The following is a 25,355-nucleotide window of genomic DNA, read 5'->3' as shown; positions in this document are numbered from 1 at the left end:
GTAATTTCCTCAAAAAATTGTAATAGGTTTGTCAGGCAGGATTTTCCTTGAAGGAATCCATGCTGAGTTCTGCCTATCTTGTCATACGCCTCCAGGTACTCCGTAACCTCATCCTTGACAATCAACTCCAACAACTTCCCAACCACCGATGTCAAGTTAACAGCTCTATAATTTCCTTTTTGCTTCCTTGCCCCCTTCTTAAATAGTGGAGTGACATTTGCAATCTTCCAGTCCTCCGGAACCATGCCAGAATCTATCGACTTTTGAAAGATCATCGCTAATGCCTCCGCAATCTCTACAGCTACTTCCTTCAGAACACGCGGGTGCATTCCATCTGGTCCGGGAGATTTATCTACCTTTAGACTATTCAGCTTCCTGAGTACTTTCTCTGTCATAATTGTGACTGTGCACACTTCTCTTCCCTGCCACACTTGAGTGTCCGGTATACTGCTGATGTCTTCCTCAGTGAAGACTGATGCAAAATACTCGTTCAGTTCCTCTGCCATCTCCTTATCTCCTATTACAATTTCTCCAGCATCATTTTCTATCACTCCTATATCTACTCTCACCTGTCTTTTACTCTTTACATACTTGAAAAAGCTTTTAGTATCCTCTTTGATATTATTTGCTAGCTTCCTTTCATAGTTAATCTTTTCCCTCTTAATGACCTTCTTAGTTTCCTTTTGTAAGCTTTTAAAAACTTCCCAATCCTCTGTCTTCCCACACATTTTTGCTTCTTTGTATGCCCTCTCCTTTGCTTTAACTTTGGCTTTGACTTCTCTTGTCAACCACGGTTGCATCCTTTTTCCATTCGAAAATTTCTTCTTTTTTGGAATATACCTGTCTTGCACCTTCCTCACTTCTCGCATAAACTTCAACCACTGCTGCTCTGCCGTCTTTCCCGCCAGTGTCCCTTTCCAGTCAACTTTGGCCAGTTCCTCTCTCATACCACTGTAATTTCCTTTACTCCACTGAAATACCGACAGATCAGATTTCGGCTTCTCTTTTTCAAATTTCATAGTGAACTCAATCATGTTATGATCACTGCCTCCTAACGGTTCCTTCACCTCAATCTCTCTGATCACCTCCAGTTCATTACACAATACCCAATCCAGTACAGCCGATCCCCTAGTGGGCTCAACAACAAGCTGTTCTAAAAAGCCATCTCGCAGACATTCTACAAATTCTTTCTTGAGATCCAGTGCTGACCTGATTCTCCCAATCCATTCGCATGTTAAAATCCCCCACAATTATCAGAACACTGCCTTTCTGACAAGCCTTTTCTATTTCCTGTTGTAATTTGTAGTCCACATCACTGCAGCTGTTTGGAGGCCTATAAATAACTGCCATCAGGGTCCTTTTACCCCTGCGATTTCTTAGCTCAGCCCATAAAGATTCTGCACCTTCCGATCCTATATCACCTCTTTCTAATGATTTAATAACATTTCTTACCAATAAAGCCACGCCTCCCCCTCTGCCTACCTTCCTATCCTTCCGATACACCGTGTATCCTTGGACGTTCAGCTCCCAGAGACATGCATCCTTTAGCCACGTCTCAGTGATGGCCACAATATCATACCTGCCAATCTGTAGCTGTACGACAAGATCATCCACCTTATTCCTTATGCTGCGTGCATTTAAGTATAACACCTTAAGACCAGTATTTGGTACTTTTAGCTTTGATTTCACTGCAACTCATCCCAATGGATACAAACCGGCCCCATCACCTGCCTGTCTTTCCTGACATCTTTACTGCTCACTATCTTAGATTTATTTCTGCTTTCCCCTTCCTCCGCTCTGTCATTCTGGTTCCCATCTCCCTGCCAAATTAGTTTAAACCCTCCCTAACAGCGCTATTAAACTTTCTCGCCAGGATATTGGTCCCCTTCGGGTTCAGGTGTAACCTGTCCTTTTTGAACAGGTCATACTTCCCCCAGAAGAGATCCCAATTATCCAAGAATCTGAAGCCCTGCCCCCTGTACCAGTCTCTCAGCCACGCATTCATCTGCCTGATCCTACTATTCTTGCCCTCGCTAGCACGTGGCACAGGTAGCAATCCCCAGATTACTACCCTGGAGGTCCTGCTTCTCAGCTTCCTTCCTAACTCCTGGAAATCTCTCTTCAGGACCTCCTCCTTTGTCCTATCTATGTCATTGGTACCAACATGTACCAAGACAACTGGCTGCTCACCCTTCCCCTTCAGAATATTCAGGACCCGATCCGAGACATCCCGTACCTGGCACCTGGGAGGCAACACACCATGCGGGTATCTCTATCGGGCTCACAGAATCTACTGTCCATTCTCCTGACTATGGAATCCCCTATGACTACCACATTCCTCTTCTCCCTCCTTCTCTCCTGCACAACAGCACCAGGCTCAGTGCTAGAGACCCGGTCACCGTGGCCGTCCCCTTTCAGGTCATCCCCCTTAACAACATCGAGAACAAGATATTTGTTGCTGAGGGGGACAGCCGCAGGTGTGCTCTCCACTATCCGGGCATTTCCCTTCCCTCTCCTGACAGTCACCTAGTTTTCTGACCCCTGTAGCCTAGGGATGACTACCTCCCTGTAGCTCCTGTCTATCACCTCGTCACTTTCCCTGATAAGCAGTAGGTTATCTAGCTGCAGCTCCAGATCCCTAACACGGTCTCTGAGGAACTGCATCTCGGTGCACCTGGTGCAGATGTGGCCATCAGGGAGGCTGGAAGTCTCCCAGGATTCCCACATCTGACACCCTGAACAAAGCACTAACCCTGCAGACACGCCATCTAATTCTACAGGAATGATGAACTTTTTAAACCGTTAGCTCGAACCGTTAGCTGTGAGAGCCCTGCTGTTCCTGTCTGTCTGGGTCAATTCACGAAAGTGGGGGGAGGGGGCGGAAAGAGTTGGTGCTTCGCTCTCGCGTCTTCCTGTTTACCACCAAAGCCCATTGAAGCCAAAGCCCTACACTCTGCTACCGCTCACTCCACTGCCCGCTGTATAGGATGGTCTCCTTTTTAAACTCTCCACGCTGTCCTGTTGACGTCACGCGCCTGCGCAGTCTCGTCCTTCTTGCACTCAAAGAAGTTTTTTTTAAAAACTGCCTTCCTTCAGAATTCAGCTCCCACGACGCTCTGCAGTCCCAATCCAAAAGACAGCCATTGGTAGAAACCTTCCTTTTTAAACTCTCCGTGCTGTCCTGTTGACGTCACGCACCTGCGCAGTCTCGTCCTTCTTGCATTCGAAGAAGTTTTTTAAAAAACTGCCTTCCTTCAGAATTCAGCTCCCATGACGCTCTGTAGTCCCGATCCAAAAGAGTGGAGTGACATTTGCAATTTTCCAGTTCTCTGGCACCATGCCAGAGTCCAATAATTTTTGAAAGATTATTTCTAATGCTACCACAATTTCTAATGCTACCTCTTTCAGAACCATAGGGTGCAGTTCATCTGGTCCAGGTGATTGTACCCGAATGTACATCTCTTATAATTGTTTAAGGGTGATCATTAAAGAGTAGTTCAAACTCATAACTGTGCCTACTTACTGTGCAAAACCAATCTATCTGACAATGACATAATCCTATCAATGCCCTTTGATATTTCCATAGCATAGGTATCCAAGCATGTGATATACTTAATGAAGATACCACTAAGTTTTTCTGCGTCTGAATTTTCGGATGTAATAATTCTAAACAAAAGAATTAGAATCAAAAGGGGGGGGGGGATGTTGAATTAGGTTTATAATTGTTGCTTTCCTTGTAACTTTTGGTTGTTTGTGTTTTTATAGAACCACAGAAACATTACAGCACAGAAACAGGCCTTTTGGCCCTTCTTGGCTGTGCCAAACCATTTTTCTGCCTAGTCCCACTGACCTGCACCTGGACCATATCCCTCCATACACTTCTCATCCATGTACCTGTCCAAGTTTTTCTTAAATGTTACCACTTTATCTGGCAGCATATTCCACACTCCCACCACTCTCTGTGTGAAGAAGCCCCTCCCAATGTTCCCTTTGAACTTTTCCCCCTTCACCCTTAACTCATGTTTTTTCCTCCCCTAGCCTCAGTGGAAAAAGCCTGCTTGCATTCACTCTATCTATACCCATCATAATTTTATATACCTCTACCAAATCTCCCCGCATTCTTCTACACTCCAGGGAATAAAGTCCTAACCTATTCAACCTTTCTCTATAATTCAGTTTCTCAAGTCCCGGCAACATCCTTGTAAACCTTCTCTACACTCTTTCAACCTTATTAATATCCTTCCTGTAATTAGGTGACCAAAACTGCACACAACACTCCAAATTCGGCCTCACCAATGTCTTATACAACCTCACCATAACATTCCAACTCCAATACTCAATACTTTGATTTATAAAAGCCAATGTACCAAAAGCTCTCTTTACGACCCTATCTACCTGTGACGCCACTTATAGGGAATTTTGTATCTGTATTCCCAGATCCCTCTGTTCTACCGCCTTCATCGGGAAAACGAAATGCAGATCGGGTGACTGCTTTGTTGAGTGCCTGCATTCAGTCCACGGGCAAAACTGAGTTTCCCATTATCTGTTGCTTTAATTCCTCAACCCACTTCCACTCTGACCTGTCAGTCTATGGCCTATCTTGATACAAGGAAGTCCAATGCAAGCTGGAGGAACCTCGTCTTCCATCTGAGCCTGTTGCAGCCACATTTGTTTCAATATTGAATTCTCCAACTATAGGTAGCTTGATTTCTGGGTCTGTTGCAGTCATATTATGAACACTGAATGTAACACACTAGATTTGAAGATGTGAAAGTGAATCACTAGCTCATCTAGAAAGCTATTAGCTTCCTGTTTGATAGGAAGGAAAAAAAATAAAGGATAAATGATGCATTACTTGTGGTTGTATGAAGGCAGATGATTGACGGGAACTGAAAAGTGTACCAGTGGGTTATGAAAGGAATAGTCCATGAAAAATGCTTATAGGGAAGGAGAACGAAAGAAGTGTCTAATGGCAGGATCTCTTTGAAGGTGGCAGAACTTGCAAAGTGTTATCTGTTAAATGACATGCAAGGGTGTGAGGATCCTGATGGAGAGTTGGTGAGAGGGGAAGCAGGAGAAGTGAATAAGATGTAGTTGATGGCTTTGTTAATAATTGTTGAAGGGGAAACAAGAAGAAGGAAGACATTTCAGAGGCAATAGTATGGATAATCTCATCATCGGAGCAAATAAGAGGAACATAGAGAAACTGTGAGTAAAGGAGAGATTCCACAATTTTTCCCTCTCCTTCTCTTTCAGAATTATGCAGGGATAGTCTCCTTCATGATTCCCTGGTCCAAATTTCCATTTCTACCAATCACACCCATTCTTGCGGCATCTTCCTCTGCAACTGCAGGTGATGCCACAATTGTCCCTTCTTCTTATTCCTTCCCATCATATCCAGACCCAAACAAACTTTCCAGGAGAAACAGTGATTCACATAAACTTCTTCCAATCTAGTGCCCTGCATTCAGCATTCACAGTGTGGTCTCTTCTGCATCAGAGAAGCTAGATGTAGACTAGATGATCACTAGATAACCTGTGTTCAATCTGCAGGGAAAACCCTGAGCTTCCTGTTACCCGGCACTTTAATTTGCCATTACTCTCTCACATTCCTACCTATCAGTCTGTGGCCTTCTACACTGTTGTACTGAGGCCCAATGAAAGCTAGCGTAACAACATCTCATCTTCAGTCTGGGCACTTTGTAACTCTCCGGTCTTAATATTTAATTCTACTTCAGGTAACTTGATTTCTCTGTCTGTATCAGTCATTTATCTATGATATTAGCTCAGCTTGTTATTTTTTTCTTTCCTTTTTACTTTTTTCCCTTCTTGGCAACCAGAGGACATGCTCAGCCTGACTTGCAAAGCAATCTTCCTGTTCTGCATTTTGTAATATAAATGTCGTTTATCGATATTCTTACTCTCTAACTGCTCCCATTCATTCATTGATTAGATAATCGTGTTTACAGTTTATCTCCATGGTCCTATCAGAGACATTCCTCTTCTCCTGTAGCTTAACAAGTTTCTTTATTCTCCTTCCCTGTTCTGAAGAAAAATCTTTGACATGAAATGTTAACTCTGTTTCTCTTCCATAGAGGTGCTTTAACTTGCTGAGTATTTCCAGCGTTCTCTGTTTTTATTTCGGATTTCCAACATCCACAGTTTTCTTTAAATTTCATGAAATAGTGAGAATTCAGAGCAATATTGAGGGTGAATGGCAAGTTCAGGGGATCCTGAATGTCAAAGGTTATTGAGGGTTTAATAAATAAACAGAAAAAGGAATATTTAGCACAGAGCACTGAAAACAGAGGAGACCCTTTCGTTAGTCCTGACGAAGGGTCTCGGCCTGAAACGTCGACTGCACCTCTTCCTAGAGATGCTGCCTGGCCTGCTGCGTTCACCAGCAACTTTTATGTGTGTTGCTTGAGACCCTTTAAGAGTCTGAAGGGAGGAATATTTTAAAAAATTAGGATATACAGTATTATGCAGGAGTCTTTTGCACATGTAAAAAACTGTATAACAAAGATGCTTTCAAAAACAATGAATTGAAAAGTTTCTAAGTATCAAAAAATTACTATAAAAACAGTAAACAATAAATACTAAATCAAATCAAAATATTTGGTGTGACCTTTAAAACTGCATCAATTCTCTTAGCTACACACCATTATGCAGTTTTTCAAGAAAATCAGCTGGCAGATTGTTCCAGGCATCTTGGAGAACCTGCCACAGTTCCTCTGCAGACTTTGGCTGTCCTGCTTGCTTCTACCTCTCCAGGTAATCCCAGACAGCTTCAATGTTGATATCAGGGCTCTGTGGAAGCCATACCTTCTGAAACCATATAAAAAATCTAGGGTGCCTAAGACTTTTACAGAGTACAGTGGCCATTAAGTATTATTGACAGGAAGATTAAAGAGCATCCCAAAGCTTTCTTCTTTATTAAAAGTAAGAGGATAACGGGGAAACAGTGGACCCCTTTAGGGACCAAGAGCCAGAGGACATGTGTAGAATGTTAAATGAATATGTACAGCTATATTCATTAAGGAGAAAGACATTGTAATTGGAAATCTTAGTTGAGACTGTGAAATTCCTGAGCTTGTTATGATTAAAAGTGGAGTTATTAGATGTCTCAGTAAGCATTAAGATGGTTGAGATTTATCCCAGACAAAGAAGAGGATTGCTAGGGCACTGGAAGAGATATTTAAATCTTTACCGGGGGCCCAGTGCATGAAAAGAAGCACAGGAACCAGAGCCCCAGTAGGTTAAAGAATGAGCAACTCCAGTATATCAAAGGGAGTGTGGGACTTGAAGCCCGATGAGTTAGGGGGAGTGTGGTAACTGGTGCTGCAATATATTGAAGAGTGTGTGAGAATGAGGTCCCAGTAAGTCAAAGGGAATGTGGGAAATGGGGACCCCAGTAAGCTAACAGGAAAGTGGAATCAGCACTCAGTTAACCAGATGTCAAACCATCAGGATTTCCTAACAGTCAGATAGCAGATTGTCAGAGTTAAAACATGTCCCACAGTAGTGTAGCAGTTAACATGACGCCATAACAGCTCAGAGAGTACCCGAGTTCGAAGTTCAATTCTGGCACAGTTGTGTAAGGAGTCTCTGTTTGTCCTTCCCATGGAATGTGTGGGTTTTCCCTAGGTGCTCCAGTTTCCAAAGAAGTACTGGATAGATTAATTGGTCATTTTAAATTGTCCTGTGATGAGGTTACGGTTAATTGATGTTGCAGAGTTGCTGGATGACAAGGCCCAAAGGGCCGGAAGGGCCTTTTCCACGCCGTATCACTAAATAAATAAAAAAAATTCCACTGTCTAAACTATTCCGAAAACAAAACATTTATTACATTTCAGACAATAAGCTTGTCTGCTTATTCCACTGATATCAAAGTTAAACTCTCCACAAAATCACAATGCCTTTTCTACATACTTGTCTAGTACCCACATAAATACATTTTGCCTTACAACTGCATTCAGGACATCACTACACAATTCTGAAATTCTCTCCTGCTACTGAACATAGTGTATCGCTACTTTATACTTAACTCCATTTAGGTTACGCCTCAGCCGCTTCAAATTTTCCTATTCTTTCTGCAATATGTACTATTAAGTATTAATTTCCAATCCTTACCATCTTGCAGCCAGATCTCAGTAATTGTTACCATTTATTCTTTTCCAAGTAGATTCTGTGTCTCATTTCTCAGTTTGTTCCTAGCAGCCTTTGTGCTTAGAGTATACGAAGGAGAGTTATCTGTGACACACAGCCCAACCCCCTTTCTATAATGCTTTTATTAAACATTATTTATTTCTCTGTTTTGATTGAATGTGTTCCGTTTACCCGAGGTAAATGTATATGATACTCAATATATTACTTTTATCTTTCCATTCTTTTTTAAATAATTTATACTATTATTTAGCCAGAAAGTAACACCTTAAAATGTGCTAAAATTACAGTGGAATCTTAATATACACCAGGTACATATCAATGTCTATATGTAACATACTCCCCTGGAAATTAGTATTATCCCTTATGTTACACCATCATAGCCAATGTAAAATTTCTGAAGCATCAGATGCTGATGAACTTGACAAATGTCTCATGCGGATTCATTACGAACCACGAAGATCTTCACATTTGTAAATTAAGCAAGTATGCTTCAATTTTGCCAAATGGTCACAAAATGCTTTCCTGTTCATTAACCAAAAAATAAGATCAGCAGACAGCAACCAAGAATACAGTATTCAAATTCTGGAGATGAATAGTGCAAGAATTACTACCACTCTTCCTTTGATGTATATATATTGAACTGAAACCAACCTTTTTTTGTGCCTTCAGTGACTTCCAAGCTTTTGTGAGCACTTTCAGGACCCTGCAATTCTTTTTGTGCTTCTTGAATTTTGTCTGAAAGTATAATAAGTAAATGCTGATAAATATTTTCAATAAAACAGAATGAATCTTTCAAAAATACAATGTGAGAGAGAGAACTAGAGATTCTAAAACATAGCTAGAGTCCAAATGATAACTTTCTTTCCTATAAACATTCAGATTTCATCCGGTAAAAGCACCAATGGTTGGAGCAGTCAATGCGTGCACCATGGTAAAAACTGCAGATCTCCTCTAGATTGTTAAAACTGTAGATTTATAGATCTCTTCAACAATAATTTGACTTTAGTAATGTCAGAAACCACTTTGGAATATCAAGAAGCCATGAAAGGCACTGCATTACTGCAAATCTAAAAACTGTGGTTTCTGGAAATCTAAAATAAAAGTGAAATTGCTGGATAAACTGAGCAAACCAGGCAGAATTTGTGGAAAAAGAAATGAAATGAGTTTTTCAATAGGTTTCAATAGATGCATTTAATGTCAGAGAAACGTATACAATATACATCCTGGAATTCTTTCTCAGCAAGGCAACGACCCCCCATTCCCATCAGCAAAAAAGCATCAGTATCCTCCACCAAGCGCTCAAACAAAGCATCAATAACGACACAGAATTGCAGTACCCCAGACTACTCATTCACCCAATAATTCAACATACCACAGGCTCTCTCTTTTTCTCTCTCTCTCTAATAAGGGAAAATAAGAGGTGTCCCCATTTCAAAGCAAGAAGAGAGACACAACTAACAACTCGCTGATTTACGATGTTAAAAGCCTGTTGCATCGCTTTTTCTGAGCTCTGCGCCTGGACAGTCGGCACCAAAAAAGCTCAGCTCTCCAGGCACGCAACCCCCAGCAGCTAACCCACTGCTCCCGATGTTCCGTGTTCTCCTGCAACGCTTCAGTCAGGGGCACCAGCCTAGACATTCTGACATTTATTTCTTTTATTGCATAAATGCAAATTATTTTTGTGCTTTTCATATAACACTGCAGTATAGAAATTCATTCGGTGGATCAAGTCTTGCCTGTTCTTCAGAGTTCGGTTCCAATTAAATCACTTCCCTTACTCTTTACCCATTCCTGCAAGTCAAATGTCATACAATATAGCATTGCAATGCTCAGTCTAGCACACTGTCCTTGAAATCCAGAAATCCAGCTGCAACTATTGACATAATACATCATTGCACACCAGATCTACAACAGTGGTACTCAAATACTCCACACCGCACAAAATTTACAAATACAAATTTACAGAGGGATGTCGGGCTAATTACAAATAAACAGTTTTGGCTGATAAAAGAGTGTAATTTATTAAAATGGGTGTTATTGTGTGCTATTGTGCCTCTTGTGTATTGTTCAAATGTGAATATTTTAAAATATATTTATTGAGGCCGCATTGCACAATTTTGTGAAATAGTTATTTATTGGATTAATAATTAGATGCCATTTAGAACATAAGACCATATGACATAGAAGTAGAATTAGGCCATCCGGCTCATTGAGTCTGCTCCGCCATTCAATCACGGTTGATCCTTTTTCGTTCTCCTCCTCAACATCAATTCGCAACTCTCCCCATAACCTTTGATGCCATGACCAATTAAGAACCTATCGATCTCTGCCTTAAATACACCCAGCGACTTGGCTTCCACAGATGAATGTGGCAACAAATTCCACAAATTCACGACCCTTTGACTAAAGAAATTTCACTGCATCTCTATTTTGAAAGGGCGCCCTTCTATCCAGAGGCTGTGCCCTCTTGTCCTAGACTCTCCAACCATGGGAAACGTCCTTTCCGCATGTACTCTGTCTAGGCCTTCCAACATTCGAAAGGTTTCAATGAGATTCCCCTTCATCTTTCTGAATTCCAGTGAGTACAGACCCAGAGCCATCAAACGTTCCTGGTATGATCATCCTTTCATTCTGGAATCATCCTTGTCAACCTTCTCTGGACCCACTCCAATGCCAGGACATCTTTTCTAAGATGAGGGGCACAAAACTGTTCACAATACTCAACGTGAGGTCTCACCAGTACCTTAAAAATCCTCAGCATCACATTCTTCCTCTTGTATTCTACACTTCTTAAAATGAATGCCAATGTGGCATTTGCCTTCCTCACCACTGACTCAGCCTGCAAGTTAACCTTCAGGGTGTTCTGTACAAAGACTCCCAATTCCCTCTGCATCTTAGATTCCTGGATTTTCTCCCCATTGAGAAAATTGTCCACGCATTTATTTCTACTACCGAAGTGTATGACCATGCATTTTCCAACATTGTATTTCATTTACCACTTTCTTGCCCATTCTCCTAATCTGTCTAAGTTCTCCTGCATCCTACCTGTTTCCTCAATATGACCTGCCCCTCCACGAATCTTCCATTCATCTGCAAACTTGGCAACAAAGCCATCTATTTCATCATCTAAATCATTTATACACAGCATAAAAAGAAGCAGTCCCAACACCAACTCCTGCAGAACACCACTAGTCACTGGCAGCCAACCAGAAAAGGATCCTTTTATTCTCACTCTCTACCTTCTCCCAATCAGCAAATGCTCTAACCGTGTCAGCAACTTGCCTGTAATACTGTGGGCTCTTAACCTGGTAAGCACCCTTATGTGTCGCACGTTATCAAAGGCCTTCTGAAAGTCCAAATATACAACATCCACTGCATCCCCTTTATCTATCCTACTTGTAATCTCCTCAAAGAATTCCAACAGGTTCCTCAAGCAGAATTTTCCCTGAAGCAAACCATGCTGACTTTGTACTATCTTGTCCTGTGTCGCCAAGTACTCCATAACCTCATCCTTAACGATTGACTCTAACATCTTCCCAACCACTGAGGTCAGGCTAACTGGTCTATAATTTCCTTTCTGTTGCCTTCCTCCTTTCTTAAAGAGTGGAGTGACATTTGCAATTTTCCAGTCCTCTGGAAATTGCACCCACTTCTCTTCCTTCACACACTACAACATCTGGCATACTGCTAGTGAAGAATGATGCTTCTGCTTATGCTTCGGCTTCGTACTGCGCAAGCACTGCCGGACGGCTGTTATAACACGCAGTTGGTGTGAACGGCATGGGAATTAAATTGTAAAGTAAGCTTTTTTGACTAGATCCCCTGATCTTGTCTATCTTTAAAAATATTAATGTCAGAAATACTGTGCAAGTCTAGCGGCAGAAGATTCCACTCTCATGTTGATCTTGGGTAGAGGGAGTACTGGTAGCAAATCTTATTGAATGAAGGAGTTTCCAATATGTGAGGTCCAGTTTGCTGTCGAGTTGAAACGACCCTGTGAAGAATTTGGATGTTTGATGGAGTGATGTTGTGAACTTCTTTGAAAATGAAAATTAACCGTAGTTTAATACATTGGTTTTCAAGTGGTTCCCACTGAAGGTTAGAGAGCATGTTGGTGACATTGGATTTCCTGCTGTAATTGTTTAACACAAAGCGAGCAGCACGGAGTTGGATTTTTTCGATGGACTTCTTATTGTTAGCTTGATGGGGATCCCACATGGCCGCACAATACTCAAGCTTTGGACGGACAAGTGTTTTATATGCCATGTCCTTGACGGTTTTACTACATGAGTGGAGGCTTCTTCTCAGGATACCCAGCATTTATTTGTTTTGGCTGTAATCTGATTGATGTGGCATGCCCAGTTAAGATCCTTGCTAATTTCAACACGAAGATATGGGTGGTGGGTGACTGTTTCAAGAATCTGTCCATTCATGTCATGTGCCGTGTTGATTGGTTTAACTTTGTGACTGATATGCATAGCATAACATTTAGATGAGTTGAAGGATATTTGCCACTGAGACTCCCATTGACAGAATGAATCAATATCATTTTGCAGCAGCTGAGCTTCCTGGTCATTTTTTATCTCATGGTAGATGCAAAATACTCATTTAGTTTATCTGCCATCTCCTTGTCTCCCATTATTATTTCTCCTGCCTCATTTTCTAGCGGTCCTGGCAGTCCACTCTCATTTCTCTTTTATTTTTAACATACTTGAAAAAATTCTTATTATCCACTTTGATATTATTTGTTAGCTTGCTTTCATATGTCATCTTTTCCCTTCTAATGATTTTTTTTGTTTGCTTTCTGTAGGTTTTTAAAAATTTCCCCATCCTCCATCTTCCCACTACTTTTTGCTTTGTTGTATGCCCTTTCTTTTGCTTTTACAATAGTTTTGACTTCCCTTGTCTGCCGCAGTTGTACTATTTGACCATTTCAGTATTTCTTTATTTTTGAAATACGTATGTCATTTTTCCCTGAAACACATGCCATTGCTGCTCTGCTGACATCACTGCCAGCAGCTCCTTCCAATTTACTTTGGCTAGCTCCTCTCTCATACCACTGTAATTTCCCTTACTCCACTGAAATACTGCAACATCATACTTTAATTTCTCCCTATCAAATTTCAAGTTGAACTCAATCATATTGTGATCACTGGTTCCCAAGGGTTCTTTTACATTAAGCTCCTTAATCGCCACTGGTTCATTGCCTAACACCCAATCCAGTATAGCTGATCCCCTAGTAGGCTCAACAACAAACTGCTTTAAACAGCTATCTCTTAGGCATTCAACAAACCGACTCTCTTGAGATCCATTACCAACCTGATTTTCCCTATCAACCCATGACTACCATAACATTGCCCTTCTGACTCGCCTTTGTTGTGACCAATGTTGGGAGGCCTGTGTGATAAATGCCATCAACGTCCTTTTACCCTTGCAGTTTCTCTACTCAACCCACAATTCAACATTTTCCATCCTATGTCACATCTTTCTACTGATTACCTTCCTATCCCTCCGATATAACGTGTAACCTTGGACATTCAGTTCCCAACAACAACCATCCTTCAGCCATGATTCAGAGATTTTTTGTGTGTAGTGGGAGCTATGCTTACAGAGACCTGTCTGTATTATTTGTCAATAGTTCCTGTGGATTTACCCTTTACCCAGGCAGCAAACAGCATAAACCCCAGAATGCTGAACATCTAAAATAAAACCAGGAAATGCTGTAAATACGCAGTTGATAAGGTTGTATCCATGAAGCGAGATATAGAGTTTAAAAATTGTTCCTAGAATGTAGCTATCTTTTAGGTGGTTGACATTGGCTGTTTTTAGTTGACCTCAAAGTTAATGATTAATTGACACATTGAACAGCTGTACACATGGGAAAGTTTGGGACTTCCAAGATTTTAAGAACATAAGAAGTAGGAGCAGGAGTAGGCCATCTGGCCCATCGAGCCTGCCCCCCCCCATTCAATAAACTTCACCCGAGTAATGCAGAGGCTTGCCATATATTGTTATAGTTGAATCCTGGCTATGCAGGTAAGTCTCTCAATGCTTACTGATTGGAGATGGTTGTTTATTTTATACCAGCAGTTACTCATCAGTGTGCATACATAATTTGCTCTTTACTTAAGAAATAAGAGCAGGAGTAGGCCATCCAGCCCATTGAGCCTGCCCTGTCATTCAATAAGATCATGGCTGATCTGTCCGTAAACTACGCTTCATCTACCTGCCTTTTCCCCATAACCCTTAATTCCCTACTATGTAAAAATCTATCTGACTGCATCTTAAATATATTTAGTGAAGAAGCCTCAACTGCTTCCCTGGGCAGAGAATTCCACAGATTCCCCACTCTCTCAGAAAAACAGTTTCTCCTCATCTCTGTCCTTCTCCCCTGAATCTTGAGGCAATGTCCCCTAGTTCTAGTCTCACCTACCAATTGAAACAACCTTCCTACTTCTACTTATCTATCCCTTTCAAACTTTTGTATGTTTCTATAAGATTCCCTCTCATTCTTCTGAATTCCAGAGAGCATCGTCCCAGGCAACTCAATCTCTTCTCATAGGTTAACCCCTTCATCTCTGGAATCAACCTGGTGAACCTCCTCTGCAGTGCCTCCAAAGCCAATATATCCTTCCTCAAGTATGGAGACCAGAACTGCACACAGTACTCCAGGTGCGGTCTCACCAGTACCCTGTATAGTTGCAGCATGACCTCCCTGCTCTTGAATTCAATCCCTCTAGCAATGAAGGCCAACATTCTGTTTGCCTTCTTAATAACCTGTTGTACCTGCAAGCCAACTCTTTGCGATTCATGCACAAGCACTCCCAAGTCCCTCTGGCACAACAGCATGCTGCAATCTTTCACCATTTAAATAATAATCTGCTCTTCTATTATTCCTTCCAAAGTGGATGATCTCACATTTACCAATGTTGTATTCCATCTGCCAGACCTTGGCCCACTCACTTAACCTATCTGTTTCCCTCTGCAGACTCTCCACATCCTCTGTACAATTTGCTTCTCCACTCAGTTTAGTGTCATTAGCAAATTTTGCTACGCTACACTCAGTCCCCTCTTCCAAATCATCAATGTAAATGGTAAACAGCTGCGCGCCCAGCACCAAGCCCTGAGGCACCCCACTCACCACAGACTGCCAACTGGAGAAACACCCATTTATACAAACTCCCTGCCTTCTATTGGTTAACCAATCCACTATCCAGGCCAATACACTTCCTCCGAATCCATGCATCTGTATCTTATTTATAAGTCTCTTGTGCGGCATCTCATCGAATGCCTTCTGGAAATCCAAGTATATAACATCCACCCGTTCCCATCTATCCACTGCACTCATTATGTCCTCAAAGAACTCCAGTAAGTTTGTCAAACAGGACCTGCCATTTGTGAATCCATGCTGCGTCTATCTAATGGAACCACTCCTTTCTAAATGTTTTGCTATTTCTTCCTTAATGACAGCTTCAAGCATTTTCCCGACTACAGATGTTAAGCTAACTGGCCTATAGTTGCCTGTCTTTTGCCTACATCCTTTTTAAAAAAGTGGCGTGACATTTGCTGTCTTCCAATCCGCCGGGACCTGCCCAGAGTCTGGAGAATTTTGGTAAATGATTACCAACACGTCTACTATAAACTCCGCCAATTCCCTCAGCACCCTGGGATGCATCCCATCAGGACCAGGGGACTTATCTACCTTCAGGCCCTCTAGTTTGCTCATCACTTTCTCTTTAGTGACAGTGATTTTATCGAGGTCCTCACCTCCCATTTCATCCATAACATCATTCTTTGGCATATTAGATGTGCTCTCCACCGTGAAGACCGACACAAAATAGTTCTTCAATGCCTCAGCCATTTCCTTATCGCCCAATATTAATTTCCCCTTCTCGTCTTCCAAGGGACCTACGTTGACTTTAGCCACCCTCTTCCACTTTATATATTTATAAAAACTTTTGCTATCTGTTTTCATATTTTGTGCTAATTTACTTTCATACTCTATCTTCCCTTTCCTTATTTCTTGTTTAGCTCTTCTTTGTTGCTTTTTAAACTTTTCCCAATCCTCCAGTCTCCCACTACTCTTTGCGACTTTGTACACGAGCTTTTAATTTGATACTACCTTTTATTTCCTTAGTTATCCAAGGCTGGCTCTCCCCACACTTACTGTCCTTACTTTTGACTGGAATATACTTTTGTTGAGCACTGTGAAAAATTTCTGAAAGTATTCCACTGTTCCTCAACTGTCCTACCAAATAGCCTGTGCTCCCGATCCACATTAGCCAACTCCTCCCTCACCCTGCTGTCGTCTCCCTTGTTCAAGCATAATACACTAGTTTTGGATCTAACTAATTTATCCTGTATGCAAAAATCAATCATACTATGATCACTCTTTCCAAGCGGATCCCCGACTTCAAGATTGCTAATCTTAACTGTCTCATTGCACAGGACTAGATTGAAGATAGCATTTTCCCTTGTAGGTTCACTAACATGCTGCTCAAGAAAGCTATCATTTTGACATAGCCTCATTGACAGAACAGTACAGTTCTGATGGACATTAATGTCTGTACATGAATGACATTTTCGAGGTGTCTGGTATTATTAATATCATTACAGTGCCTGCATGCCTGAAGTGCTAGTTAGAATCTTAGTGCAGGAAAAAGCAAATGAGCCCAATCTCTCATTCAAGATTTCTTATTACAACAAAATATTGATAGTAACATATGGTGTTACTGGTGGTAAGAAATAAAGGAAATAATTTTAATATAATAGATGATTCTCAGATTCCTCGAGGTTGGAAAAAAATATTTTGCAGGCAGACAGGAAAAATACCATTAATAAGGTTTGTTCTTTAGCAAAACAATTACAGTACATGCTCTCTATGTGTTCCGGATGCAAAGTACAAGTATCAGAGGATTTCAGTATATCCTGTTATTTAGCAGATTCAAACAATCAACAAAGCCCATAAAAAAGTTCCCCTAGGATACAGTGTCTGTTTAATTAATTAAATTCCTCTTTGAGTGGCCAATTAAGTTTTCATGCAGAAAATTGGTTAATTATAGCAAAATCAAGGTAGTTTAAAACTTTTTTTTTCAGATTGATAGACAAGTTCACAGAACTACTGCATGGATAAAACCTATTCCTCATTGGCTACTAACTTCAATAGAATGCACATTTAAAGAAAACTCAGACCATTCTTTGCCGAGGTCACTCACAGTAGAAGCAGCCAATTTCTAAACATAATAAAAAAGAATCATATATATATATTTTAAAATGAGATACCAGCCTGAATCCGGGCACGGCACAGGTAAGACTGACTGGAACTGCTGTTAATTGTTTATTAACCTGGCTAGTAGACATGTTACCTGGCTAATAAGCATTTTAGATTGAGATTTAAATGAGCTTCAAATGAGTAAAACTTTTTTTTTCTTCATCATTTGACTAAATTAGCTTAGATATCTTTAAACACCCCTCTCCTAACCAAAGGACCATAAGTTTTAGGAACCGAATTAGAAACCATAGAAAAACTACAGCACAGAAACAGGCCTTTTGCCCCTTCTTGGCTGTGCTGAACCATTTTCTGCCTAGTCCCACTGACCTGCACACGGACCATATCCCTCCATACACCTCCCATCCATGTATCTGTCCAATTTATTCTTAAATGTTAAAAAAGAACCCGCATTTACCACCTCATCTAGCAGCTCATTCCGCACTCCCACCACTCTCTGTTTGAAGAAGCCCCACCTAATGTTCCCTTTAAACTTTCCCCCCTCACCCTTAACCCATGTCCTCTGGTTTTTTTCTCCCCTTGCCTCAGTGGAAAAAGCCTGCTTGCATTCACTCTATCTATACCCATCATAATTTTATATACCTCTATCAAATCTCCCCTCATTCTTCTACGCTCCAGGGAGTAAAGTCCTAACCTATTCAACCTTTCTCTGTAACTGAGTTTCTCAAGTCCCAGCAGCATCCTTGTAAACCTTCTCTGCACTCTTTCAACCTTATTTATATCCTTCCTGTAATTTGGTGACCAAAACTGAACACAATACTCTAGATTCGGCCTCACCAATGCCTCATCATAACATTCCAGCTCTTATACTCAATACTTTGATTAATAAAGGCCAATGTACCAAAAGCTCTCTTTACGACCCTATCTACCTGTGACGCCACTTTTAAGGAATTTTGTATCTGTATTCCCAGGTCCCTCTGTTCTACTGCACTCCTCAGTACCTTATCATTTACCCTGTATGTTCTACCTTGGTCTGTCCTTCCAAAGTGCAATACCTCACACTTGTCTGTATTAAACTCCATCTGCCATTTTGCAGCCCATTTTTCCAGCTGGTCCAAGTCCCTCTGCAAGCTTTGAAAACCTTCCTCACTGTCCACTACACCTCCAATCTTTGTATCATCAGCAAATTCGCTGATCCAATTTACCACATTATCATCCAGATCATTGATATAGATGACAAATAACAATGGACCCAGCACTGATCCCTGTGGCACCCCACTAGTCACAGGCCTCCACTCTGAGAAGCAATCCTCTACTACCGCTCTTTGGCTTCTTCCACTGAGCCAATGTCTAATCCAATTTACCACCTCTCCATGTATACCTAGCGACTGAATTTTCCTAACTAACCTCCCATGCGGGACCTTGTCAAAGGCCTTACTGAGGTCCATGTAGACAACACCCACTGCCTTCCCTTCATCCACTTTCCTGGTAACCTCCTCGAAAAACTCCAATAGATTGGTCAAACATGACCTACCACGCACAAAGCCATGTTGACTCTCCCTAATAAGTCCCTCTCTATCTAAATGCTTGTAGATTCTGTCTCTTAGTACTCCCTCCAATAACCTACCCACTACCGACGTCAAACTTACCAGTCTATAATTTCCCGGATTACTTTTCGATCCTTTTTTAAACAACGGAACAACATGAGCCATTCTCCAATCCTCCGGCACCTCACCCGTAGACACTGACATTTCAAATATATCTGCCAGGGCCCTTGCAATTTCAACACTAGTCTCCATCAAGGTTCGAGGGAATACCCTGTCAGGTCCTGGGGGTTTATCCACTTTAATTTGCCTCAAAATAGCAAGCACCTCCTCCTTTTCAATCTGTACAGTTTCCATGATCTCACTACTTGTTTCCCTTAATTCCATAGACTTCATGCCAGTTTCCTTAATAAATACAGACACAAAAAAACCATTTAAGATCTCCCCCATTTCTTTTGGTTCCACACATAGCCGACCACTCTGATCTTCAAGAGGACCAATTTTATCCCTTACAATCCTTTTACTCTTAATATACCTGTAAAAGCTCTTCGGATTATCCTTCACTTTGACTGCCAAGGCAACCTCATGACTTCTTTTAGCCCTCCTGATTTCCTTCTTAAGTATTTTCTTGCACTTTTTATACTCTTCAAGCACCTTATTTACTCCCTGTTTCCTATACATGTCATACAACTCTCTCTTCTTCTTTATCAGAGTTGCAATATCCCCTGAGAACCAAGGTTCCTTATTCCTATTCACTTTGCCTTTAATCCTGACAGGAACATGCAAGCTCTGCACTCTCAAAATTTTTTCTCCTTTGAAGGCTTCCCACTTACCGATCACATCCTTGCCAGAGAACAACCTGTCCCAATCCACGCTGTTTCAATCCTTTCTCATTTCTTCAAATTTGGCCTTCTCCCAGTTTAGAACCTCAGCCCGAGGACCAGATCTATCTTTATCCACGATCAAGTTGAAACTGATGGTGTTATGATCACTGGAACCAAAGTGCTCCTCTACACACACTCCCGTTCACTTGTTCTAACTCATTTCCTAATAGGAGATCTAATATTGCAACCCCTCTAGTTGGTACCTCTATATATTGATTTAGACAACTTTCCTGAACACATTTTACCAACTCTAACCTATCTAGACCCCAAACAGTATGGGAGTCCCAATCTATATGTGGAAAATTAAAATCCCCTACCACCACAACTTTATGTTTCCTGCAGTTGCCTGCTAGCTCTCTGCAGATTTGCTCCTCCAATTCTCACGGATTATTGGGTGGTCTATAATACAATCCTACTAATATGGCCCTACCTTTCCTGTTTCTCAGCTCCACCCATAAGGACTCAGTAGACAAGCCCTCTAATCTGTCCTTCCTGAGCACTGCTGTAACAATTTCCCTGACAAACAATGCTACCCCCCGACCTTTCATTCTTATGCCTCTATCACATCTGAAACATCGGAACCCTGGAATATTAAGCTGCCAGTTCTGTCCCTCCTGTAGCCAAGTTTCACTAATTGCTATAACATCATAATTCCATGTGTCAATCCACACCCTCAACTCGTCTGCCTTCCCTGCAATACTCCTAGCATTGTAATACATACACCGCAGAAGATTTTTACCACCACTCACAACCTTTCTATTTGCAGCTTTGCTTGAACTTTAAACATCATTTATTTTCACCCCAGCCTCACTGTCAGCTCTGGCACTCTGGTTCCCATCCCCCTGCAAATCTAGTTTAAAGCCTCCCCAACAGCACTAACAAACCTCCCTGAAAGGATATTGGTCCCCTTGACTTCATTCAGCCCATTGACTTTGGTTTGCCATTCAATCATGGCGGATTTTTTTCAACCCCAATCTCTCACCTTCTCCCTGTAACCCTTAACCCATTACTAATCAAGAACCCATCCTTCTCTGTCTTGAATATACCCAATGACTTAGCCTCCACAGCCCCCTATGGCAACGAATCCCACAATCACCAACCCGGTTGAAAAAAAAAATTCCACCTTATATCAGTTAAAGAGAAATACCTTTATTCTGAGGCTACGCTCTCAGATCTTAAATTCTCCTACTAATGGAACACCTTCTCCATATCCACTCTATCCAAACATGTCAGTATCTGGTAGGTTTCAATGGGGGGGGGGGCACACTGGTGCAGTGAGTAGCACAGCTGTCCCATAGCTCCAGAGGCCAAGGTTCAATCCTTACATCTGTTGTGTGGAGTTGTGTCCTACATATGACTCAATGACTCAAATGACTTTGGATAAATTATCCAGAGTGTATAGGTCACCTCTCAAAGAGGACCACAACCTTGTCATTGGGTTTGGAGGCTTTTGAATTGCTCAGGTTTCATTTGATATCACAAAACTAAAATCCTCGATATGCAATGTAACAGAAAAGGAATTATTTAAAAAATGCATTATAATATTATTTGGTATATCGAGGAGTGATAAATGGGTGTATTTAAATTAATATAGCTGAAAATGAGCACTTTCACCACAAATCTCTTACTAGCTCTTCTTTCAGTTAGTCCTCATGAAGGGTCTCAGCCCAAAACGTCAACTGTACCTCTTCCTAGAGATGCTGCCTGGCCTGCTGCGTTCACCAGCAACTTTTATATGTGTTACTTTCACAGTGAAATGCCTTTTATTTTAATCAATATGCTGGTTCACTGCTCAAAATAAACCCAACTTTATGAAACTAAAAATAACTTCAAGAAGTTAATTTTAAGAGCCTTTCCTGGGAATTACCATCAAAGAAACTTCATTGCATTGATCATTTTTATCTGCAGTGGGGCACAAAAGAAAATGGAAATTTCTTGCTCTATTACTTGGCTTGGTCACGACTGCACAAGTCTTAATTGAAATTGCCAGCCTAGCTGATGGTTATGATGGAATGATACACCCACAAAAGTCTACTCATCCCTGTCTGGTAGAGCAATCTATCTAAGCACAATCTCCAACTCTCTTTTCCCATGAGCCTGTGTGTATTTCCACTTAAAATGTAATCATCTTTTGCATGTTAGCACTGAGTCTATTTCACCACCATTTTCGGCAGTAGATTCCAAACAAAAGAAAAAAATAATTTAAAAAATGCTTTGTCACTTCTGAACCTTTTGCCAGTCACCTTAACTTGAGTTCTCTGGTTACAGATTTGAACTGGGATAAGTTTTTTATTCATTTTCCAAAGCCACCTGTGAACAAGGCCTGTAGTATCAAATTCCCTAATTATCACTGCTGAATTTTTTTCTGACTGCAATATCCCTAATCCATGGACCTCTTTTTTGGTAAAACTCAGCTACATCCTATCCAAGCTTTTTAAGATCTAGATCTTCCACTTCAGGACTAACAATTGTCCTAGAAACATTGAGACTGACATTATAAAAGTAGCCTGTCACATAATTAAGAAAATGAAGAATGCCATGATATTTTTCCTAATTACCAATTTATCCTGCTGCATTCAAGATTTGGATACAAAACTTACTTGGTCTCAGTCTTTTTAAACTACTCTAAAATTATACTAATTAACATTTTACTTTTCCTCCATCCTTCTCATCAAAGTGAATCACTTCACATTTTATTTACATAAACTATTAAACTTCATGTGTCATCCATTTCACAAGTCTCTTGAGATCCTTCTGATGACTGTCAATATCTCTAGTTTGGTAATATTTGCAAAAATGAAAATTATATGTTCCATTCCAAATCATAAAGAAAATATAAGAAGGGATCCAAATCAGGACCCCATAGAAGCACCACTGAATTATTCCCTCTCAACACAACTGTGAATCAGTGGTAACATTTTCAAGTTTGTAGCTGAGTTTGTGGGACTACATGGAAAGTACTACAAAAAAAACATACTATTCAGCATCCCTGTGTTTACGTTTCTTTCCAACCTTCTTTCATCCTTCCTCATCTAAGTCTCTCAGTGTAACTCTCTACTTTCTCCATCCTCACATGCTTCCCTGAAACTCATCTGCTTAGGGATCATCTTATATTAATAGCCTCTAGTTTTGTTCTTCTTCATAAACAGAAACACCCTGTATGCAGGAGGGAAGGTTTCGATTGATCTTGATGTAGGTTAAAAGGTCAGCACAACATTATGGGTCAAAGGGCCTGTACTGCGCTGTACTGTTCGATGCTCACTGTCAAACGCCTTCATGATTTTAAAGACCTTTCAGCCTTTTTTTTACCCTTCAAGGGAGATTCATTCCTTTCTGGTGTTACCTAACCTCGTATTTCTCATTTGAGACTCACTGCACTTTCTCTAGTGCCTGTGCTTTTTATAACAACAGTGCATTTAAGTGTGGTCTAATCCAGGATCAAAACAGGTTTATCTACTTCTGCCTTATTCTCCCTCTTCTCTCTCCTCCCTTTTGCTATAGGGCGAAGATACAAAAACCTGAAAGCATGTGCCAAGGAGAGTCTTATTCTGCTGTTATCAAAGTCTTGAACGGACTTTTTGTATGATAAGATAGCCTCTTGACCTCACAGTCTACCTCATTATGATCTTGCACTTTGCTTACCTGCATTGCACTTTCTTTAGCTATTACACTAAAGTCTGCATCATTATTACATGATCTATCTCAATGCATTGTGTAATGATTTAATCTGTATGAAGAGCTTTCAAGACAAGCCTTTCACTACATCTTGGAACATGAGACAATAATAAACTAATACCAAAAAGCATTTTCAATATTCAAAGATCCTGTTTTGTGGAAGAGTTCAAAGGCTCTGAGGGGAAAAAAAATCATATCTGCCTTAAATTGATAACTCCTTATTTTTAAACAATTGTTACTAATTCTAATAGCCTCTACATTTTATACATTCAATGAAAACTCTCTTTCTTCCTTCTGAAGTGTAGTGGATACAACCTAAGCCCATCCAACCTTTTCTTATTATATAAATTGGCCACACCAGGTACTAAATAAGTAAACCTTCTGGAAGCTGCTTCCAAGACATTAACTTCTTTCCTTAAACAAGCAGCCAGTACTATATACAGTGCCTATTAAAGTATTCAGCCCACAACCCTTTGTTCACATAAATAAGTAATACAACCAGGGATTTTGATCAATTTAACTGAGTATTTTTATTTGAAAATCACATGCTGTTTTTTCATAGTAGAGCCCAAAAAACTAGGAATTCAAAAACTGAAAAGTCAGTTCAAAAGTATTCATCCCTATTTGCTGAGTACTTAGTTGAATGACTTCCTGCGTCTATTATAGCCAGTAATCTTTTTGAAGAAGTCTCTATTAGCTTTGCATATAATGTGAAGGAGCAAGATTTGCCCACTCCGCCTTGCAAAATTGATCAAGCTGTGCCAGGTTAGTTGAGGAGCAGTAGTGGACAGCATTCTTGAAGGTCTTCCCAGAGATGATCAATCAGGTTAAGGTCAGGACTCTGACTGGGCCACTGAAGGACATCAATTTTCTTCATTTGAAGTCACTCTGGCTGTGTGCTTTGGGCAGTTGTCCTGCTGCAAGATGAACTAACCCCCAGTTTAAACTTTTTGGCAGAGGCTAGCAGGTTTTTAATCCATGATCTCTCTGTATTTAGCAACAATCATCTTCCCATCAGTCCTGACCAGCTTTCCAGTTCCTGTTGCTGAAAAGCATCATTATAGCTTGATGCTACCTGTACCATACTTTACAGTAGGGATGGTGTTACCTGACTGATATGCAGTGTTAAGCCAAGAAGTTTCACTTGAGTCTCATCTGACCACAAGACCTCTTGCACATCTTTACAATATCTCCTAAGTGACGCCTTGCAAAGTCCTTACAGGCGAGAATACGTTTTTTTGACTTCATCTCCACTTTCACCCACTGCTTCTGCAGCTCACTCAGAATGACTGTTGCTGTCACACTAGCTTCTCTTTCAAGTGCCATTCTTCTCCGGTAACTAAATTTAGAAGGACGGCCTGACCCAGGCAGTGTGGCTATGGTTTCATATTTTCCACTTCCATGTTGGACCGCACTGAGCTCTGAGGTATGTTCAGTGTCTCTGAGATGGGCTTGTATACTTCCCCAACTTTGTGCTTCTCTATTATCCAGGTCACCCTCAAGGACTGTTGCCTCAGAAAGGTAGTGTCCATCATTAAGGACTTCCACCCTCTTCTCATTGCTACCATCAGGAAGGAGGTACAGAAGCTTGAAGGTACACACTGAATAATTCAAGAACAGCTTCTTCTCCTCTGCCATCTAATTTCTGAATCAACATTGAACACTACCTCACTACTTTTGTTTATTTCCTATACCTTTCCACTACTTAATTAATTTAATTAATACACACACACACACACACAGTTATACTTACAGTAATTCACAGTTTTCTTCTTCTCTCTATTATCATGGATTGCATTGTACTGCTGCCGAAAGTTAACACATTTCAGAACATATGCCAGTGATACTAAAACC

At 40.8% G+C, this 25,355-nt stretch overlaps 1 protein-coding gene across 10 annotated transcripts in view; it reads right to left on the bottom strand.

Moving 5' to 3' along the window:
* hivep1 (HIVEP zinc finger 1) overlaps positions 1-25,355 on the bottom strand; it is a 277,484-nt gene that overhangs the window by 146,117 nt on the left and 106,012 nt on the right. For all 10 annotated transcript variants that reach the window (XR_010020788.1, XR_010020787.1, XM_063069958.1 and 7 more), the window contains one exon: positions 8,821-8,904. Coding sequence is in view for 8 of the 10 variants with exons in the window: in XM_063069958.1 (XP_062926028.1) it covers positions 8,821-8,904 (84 nt within the window). In the remaining 2 variants the exon portion in view is untranslated. The remainder of the gene's footprint in view (positions 1-8,820; positions 8,905-25,355) is intronic.

Source organism: Mobula hypostoma, chromosome 17 (assembly GCF_963921235.1).
Source record: "Mobula hypostoma chromosome 17, sMobHyp1.1, whole genome shotgun sequence".
Classification (NCBI taxonomy): domain Eukaryota; kingdom Metazoa; phylum Chordata; class Chondrichthyes; order Myliobatiformes; family Myliobatidae; genus Mobula; species Mobula hypostoma.
Note: the sequence above shows the minus strand (reverse complement) of the source record. Positions and strands in the feature narration are given on the sequence as shown.